This window comes from Pristis pectinata, chromosome 26 (assembly GCF_009764475.1).
Source record: "Pristis pectinata isolate sPriPec2 chromosome 26, sPriPec2.1.pri, whole genome shotgun sequence".
NCBI classification, from domain to species: Eukaryota; Metazoa; Chordata; class Chondrichthyes; order Rhinopristiformes; family Pristidae; genus Pristis; species Pristis pectinata.
In genome coordinates this window covers 15309794-15316084 of record NC_067430.1, presented here as the reverse complement: position 1 = coordinate 15316084, position 6291 = coordinate 15309794, and the positions used below count along the sequence as shown (strand labels likewise).

The 6291-nt window shown below is 41.6% G+C and overlaps 1 protein-coding gene across 1 annotated transcript; it reads left to right on the top strand.

Moving 5' to 3' along the window:
• The first annotated feature begins 4745 nt into the window (after positions 1–4745).
• Positions 4746–6045, top strand: LOC127583482 (E3 ubiquitin-protein ligase RNF186-like). Its single transcript, XM_052039517.1, has one exon. The coding sequence runs from the start codon at positions 4759–4761 to the stop codon at positions 5422–5424; it is 666 nt and encodes a 221-aa protein (XP_051895477.1). The 5' UTR covers positions 4746–4758; the 3' UTR covers positions 5425–6045.
• Positions 6046–6291: the final 246 nt, after the last annotated feature.

Sequence of the window (6291 nt, the reverse complement as noted above, 5' to 3'; positions counted from 1 at the left end):
GGTTGGTTCAAGAACCAAATGGTTGAAGAGAAGTAGCTGTTCTTGAACCTGGTGATGTGAGACTTCAGGCTTCTGTACCTACTGCTGATGGTAGCTGTGAGAAGATGCCATGGTCCATCTATCATGAATAAATGGATTTCTTGATGTGGTTTAAAAGAATTGAAGTACAGAATGGCTTTAAAACCAAAATGTTTATCTTCTGATGCATCTTTTCACTCAATTGGGTTCTGTTTTTTAGCTTGGGTTGCCCAGTATTCTTAAATTTAACATCATGAGAGCATATTTTCCTGAATACTTTTTGAAAACTGACCTGTGATGTACTTTAAATATATAAAAGACCTGGTGAGGGGGGAAAACCCTTTTTCCTTCCTCTGCACTAAAATGGGCAGCTGTAAAACATGGATAACTCAGAATTTGTTTTCCATTACATGTCTTGAGCAGAGGAAGGATAAATTTGGGAATTTATAGAGTGACTGGTGTGAGACATCAGTAATGAAAAAATGGTGAAGAGGTTTCACAAGTCTCCCCTCAGTGTTTGCCTTTAGAACAGAACTAACAGAATGAAACTTGTTACTGGCTGGTATGTCATTTAGGTGACCCTTCTTTGAGTCTGGATGGTTTGACCTAGCAAGCTGTAAAACTGCTATTCTCAATTTAAAAACCCAATCCATAAGGGATATGCCTGTGCATGAATATCTGCACTGGTGGGGGTATATTGTTATAGACTCTAGAGTCAGAAGACTGGCTGCCTAGTACTTTTTAACCTTTCAATCCTGGCTCAGAGATGTCAGCTAACTATACACATACAACAGAAATAATCAGCTAACTCAATGCTGTAGCTTAAAATGTAAGAACAATGAGTAAACCTAGGACCAAAGAGATGGCCAAGTTAAAATGATTTAAAAAGGCAACTGGCTTACCTTCAGCTCAGTGATTATAAAATCCCCAGAAGCAAGGAAGTCTCCAGAAGCTTCACAATTTGTCATTTATAATTAATACAAAACAGAGTTCCGAGGACTGTAATGAGTCAGCTCCCACTAATATGCAGTTTTTTTTTGTTTTCTCTGAAAACAGTTGCATTGCCTGTTTTTTTAAAATTATTTATATATAGAATGAACAGGAACACATGATATACCAGAGGATTAGGCTTAAGTTTAACTACTGATCCAACAAGAACAACTCGTATTAGGGGAGTCATCTTAACACTAACAACCCATCTTCAATGGAGCCTAATCAAATAGAGAATGACGTTGAGCTGTGTAGGCATTTGTGTAGGTAACCAAGCTTGGTCAGAAAGGTCAGTTTTGTGGTGGGATTTAAAGGATGACAAAGTTGGAAAGGTTTTGGGAATGAATTCCAAAGCTTTAGGTCTACATGGCAGAAATGAAGGCTGCTGAGTGGTGAACTGAAGGATGTAAGAGTGGAAAAAGGCAAGTTGGAGTAATGCAGATCTTTTGGAGTTGTACAAAGGAAGAGAATGGGAGGGAGGATTGTGGATGAGGGTTAGGGAGGTCAAGGAGAGAGTTAAACATAAGATTGAGAATGTTTAAATGAAAGCATTATTGGATCAGTGAGCACAGTGTTAATAGTTGAATGAGACAGTGCGTTTGGATGTAGCAGCAATGAGATGGATGAACCCAAGTTCAACAGTGGAACTTGGGAGGCTGATGAAAAGAGGATTTGAATAAGTGGGCCTGGAGAGAAGAACGTATGCTTTTTGTTAAAGCAGCATATTAATTGAAACAGCTTTGGAAACTATCAAAGGGAAATATTACAAAATAGAAACATTTTTGAGATGGAGATATTTGGATATTTGCTGATCATGCAATCTTTCCAGTTTGACCAAGAAGTGGGGAGTAAATTGGTGGCCAGAGTGGAGTAGGGAGCACCAGCCTCCTCAAACTTTAACCTGGAGGAAATTTTACATCTGAATGTTGGGCAAGTAATCTGGCAACTAATGGGTGTAGAGACTGTTTAAAATTTGGTATGTCTGACTACATTTGTTTTATGTATGGATGGAAAAACAAAGAGAAGGCAAATCATAATAGGAAAAGCATTTTTAATCAGTGTTTAACATAGAATTTCTGAAATTCCAGGAAGGAGCAATGATTAAATATTTCTAATTCCAGAAAGATGCAGCCACTTGCTCCGATACTAGTACTAGTCTAAACCTGTATGTATGAATGTGAAGTTCAGCCGTAGTAGGGTGCAGAGCCACAGCCGCTGGGAAGTACAGGTCACTCTGTTATTCTTGATGAAATGATAAACAGCTGATAAGGGAGGGCAAATTTTCAATCAAAAATCCACCAATCATGTAAGAGCTCTATGCACTTGTGCAGAAACCACAACCGTAACCAGTTAAGAGTAATGGTGCAACTGTCGTTCATACTTGAATGAAGCCATTCTTTGAGAGTTGGCACAGTTTTATTTGGTTTATGAAGGGAGAGGAGAGACGAATGCTCTGAATAGTCATGCCTTTTGTAGGGAGTCTGAGTATGCCTCAAGGACTTTGCAATTATGACAGGATATGAGATAGTGGTGTATGAATAGTCATGGAACTGTTCTGGCTCCCATCAAAAAGTATTTTCCCTTCTCAGGGCTGTTCCTGGCAGAGGAGAGCATACAGCTTTAAAGAGATATTATATAAAACTATTCACTATCAGCACGTCCTGGAGCAATTTAGGCAATAGAGAGTACTTTTGAAGTTTAGTCACTTGTAAAGTAGGAAAAACAGCAGCTAACTTCTGCACAATAAGGCCCAACAAACAACATGTTAAGTAACCACTTTAATCTGATTTTTGGAATTAGGTAATGGAAAATAGAGTTTAAAATTAGCTCTCTTATCAGCCCTCTTGCATTCACTGGTAAAGAAAGTGACCTCCAGTCTCAGAGTAAGTAGAAGCCAGGCTTTTTTCTCTTCAAAACAGAACCAAGGGATCTTTGTTTCTAACCGAGAGGATGATGGGATCTTGGTTTAACATCTCATCTGCAAGATATCACATGTCACAGTGTAGCACTCCCTTAGTGCTGCACTACACATCTATTGAGTTAGTGCCTCTAACTCTGGAGCAAGATTTGAACCCACAATCTTCTGACTCTGATGGGAGAGAAACTGTTACCGTGCCAGGTATAGTCCTTTGGTCATTACAGAGAAAGGTTGCTGAGGATAACACGTTGTAAATGTCATCTGAACTTTGAGAGTTGATATACGAGGAGAGATTACAGAAACTACATTTGTATTCTGTGGGATTTAGAAGGTTAAAGGATAATGTGAAGATTCTGAAGGATCTTGATGGGATAGTTGTAGGGAGGATTCTTGTGGGAGAATTTGAAACTAGGATTGTTTTAAAAATAAGAGGTCATCCATATAAAATAAGACTTGTTTATTTCTCTGAGGGTTGTGAGTCTTTGGAACTCTGCTTCCACCACACTTTGAAGAAGGCTGTCTTTGAATATTTTTAAGGCAAAGGGTACTACTCTAAGCAGTGTGTGAAAGGTTACAAAAGTAGGCAAGAATGCTGAATCAAATGACAGGCTCGAGGGGCTGAGTGGCCTACTCCAATCCTATTTTATATATTTATAGGCATGTTTGTGGATGTTATTTGAAGGGAAACATAGTAGAAAGAGTTTTTTTTGAGTGCTTAAGGTAGCTAGAATCAGGGGCCTTAATCTGTAGTCTGTAGATTTGAGTGAAGTTAGGAATCAGTTCACATGTGGGGGTATTTTAATTTTGGAACACCCCTCTGCAATAGCAATGGTTGCTTGGTAAATTGGTAATTTAAATCTCTGATTTCTTTTTGTCATTTTAAAGTAATAAGGGGTATGGGGAAAGGTAGGTGTGTGGAATTGCCATAGTTCTTATGGAATGGCTAGATGCACGTGAGGGACTAAATACCCACTCCTGTCGCTCCCGCTCCCGTTACTCCCATGTTGATGTGCCAGATCCCTGTGTTCCAGTGATTCTCTCCTGTGGCTGTCACTTTATTGCTTCTCAAGGGAATGAGACCGACACAACAACACATTGCATTTCTGCAATGACTTTTGGCTGGATCAAACTAAGTGCAACACAGAGACAGGTAACACAGAATTAGGAGCAGTAGCTTGATAAAAGGAATAGTTTTAACAACACCTGTGGAATAATGAAAATTATGGATGCACAAGAGTCTGGATTTGGAGTGCAGAGAACTGGGGGAGTTGTAGGGAGGGCACTGTTATCAAATCCAGGCAAATGGCATGAAATTCCAATACCCACATCTTGCACCTGGGGGAAACCACAGAAGAAACTTGAGTAGCATGGGCTGTTTCTTTTGCAATACTGGACCAAATGCCCACAGTCTCCAGCAGACACTGATGTACCGGTCTCTGCCAACTTTCCTGCCGAGCCCATCACACAGAGTTCAGGTTCAAGTACTTCATCCGTTCCTATCAGGCAGCGAAACCAGGCCAAAGCTGAATGAAAACTGGCTTTGGCTCCCTTCCAGAGCGTGCCCAACCCTTCATCAAAATCTGTCCCACAAAAATCAATAACCCAGGATGCCAATCTGCAGCACCAGCTTCAGCTCACCCGAGTCGGCTGGATCTTATCAAGTTGAACTTTTAGCCCATTAAACAAGTTACACATTAATGCAACGCTCGGTTGAAGCACGTAATAAAACCTCTGAGCTGGAAGAATGTGCGAACAACCTACTCTAAAGGTATAAATAGCGAGAGGCTGCAGACACGTACAGTCCCGAGGGAAGCTCGTCTGCGGAGTGTTGGATGCAAACCACCAACCCAAGTATGGAGAAGAAGGTTGTTGGAAGTGCCTCGGGCTCAGAGCTTGACTGCCCAATTTGCTTTAACAAGTACGAACCTTTCATCCGAAAGCCTAAACTCCTGACCTGCCAGCACTGCTTCTGCGCGATCTGCCTGAAGATCATGGTGTCACTTAAGGACGGCTCTTGGGTGGTCTCCTGCCCGCTCTGCAGGCGCTTCACGCTGGTGTTAGATGCACTGATCAGCAACCTCCCGGACAATACAAGCCTGATGGAGCTGCTGCCGAGGAGGATGTCCGCCTTCCCAGAATCTATCCCTGAGGTTGTCCTGTCACCACATTTGCTGCTGCAGACCCGTCCTAGCACTTTCACCCTGCTCACGCATATCAATAACTCCAACAGCTCTGCAGACAATGAAGATGAACGCTTAAGGATTCGGGTCACCGCGTCTGCCATCAGGCGCTTTCTGGTGACCATGGTCTTCTTCCTGATCCTCTTGTATGGACTTCAATACTTCTTCAGGAACTCTACCATGATCTGGATCCTCGGCATAATGACTGTTCTGTGTGCATTGACGGGACTGGTTCTTCTATATATCACCTGCCAGAACACCAGGAGCGGGGAGTCCAGGAGAAACTGGAACCCCCTGTCCTTCCTCTCATGCCGCTGACCCCATGGAAACATTTCATTGTTCCCATTATAAAGTTTCGCAAGTCAAATATTCGTCCTTTTAAAACCACGCTATGCATTTTTATTGTAACAGTAATGGGATTTTAGATGAAGTTGTCACTTGTGGATATCGGCCAAGGATCCAAAAGTCGAATCAGAACACTCCTCAGAAGACGGCCGTTCGGCCCAGCGAGACTGGGCTAGCTTTCGAAGACAAACGCCCCCCTCTCTTTCCCCACCTCCCTCCATGTTTTTCTCCTTCAAGGGTTTATCGATGTTTCATAGAGGTAGATATGTAACTGTCATTTGAACCGCAAGGTACTACATTAGTTTGGACAGAATATTAATGTTAGCAATGTCTCCTACAGTTAAGGAGGGTGCCCATTGTGGTGGCCTGTCAATTGTCGTCCTTAACAAAAGAGACTGCCTGGAATCTGCGTTTAGTGACCTTACTGGACTGAGTCGAAAGTGAGATCCAAGCCAACTCCCTCACCAATTTTCCATCCTATGATGAACTTTGTTCAAGTTTATTGCAGAAGGCTGTGTCCGGATAACAGGAGCCAAGGTCATCTTGTACATGAATGTTTATAGCCTTAAATGTTGTTACGTGCAAGAAACATGAATAAACATTTTTTTGAACCTTTGTCTTTACGTTGCATATATACTCAACGATTCTGAAACAGCTTCTTCCCCTCCGCCATCAGATTTCTGAACCGTCCATGAACCCATGAACACTACCTCATTACTCATTTTTTGTTTGCACTATTTATTTATTTTGTAATTTATAAGTAATTTTATGTCTTTGCACTTTACTGCTGCCGCAGAACAACAACATTTCCCGTTATAAAATAATGATAATAAATCTGAT

Coding starts and splice junctions, on each gene's coding strand:
- LOC127583482 (XM_052039517.1), top strand. CDS start 4,759: ATGCAAACCACCAACCCAAGTATGGAGAAGAAGGTTGTTGGAAGTGCC.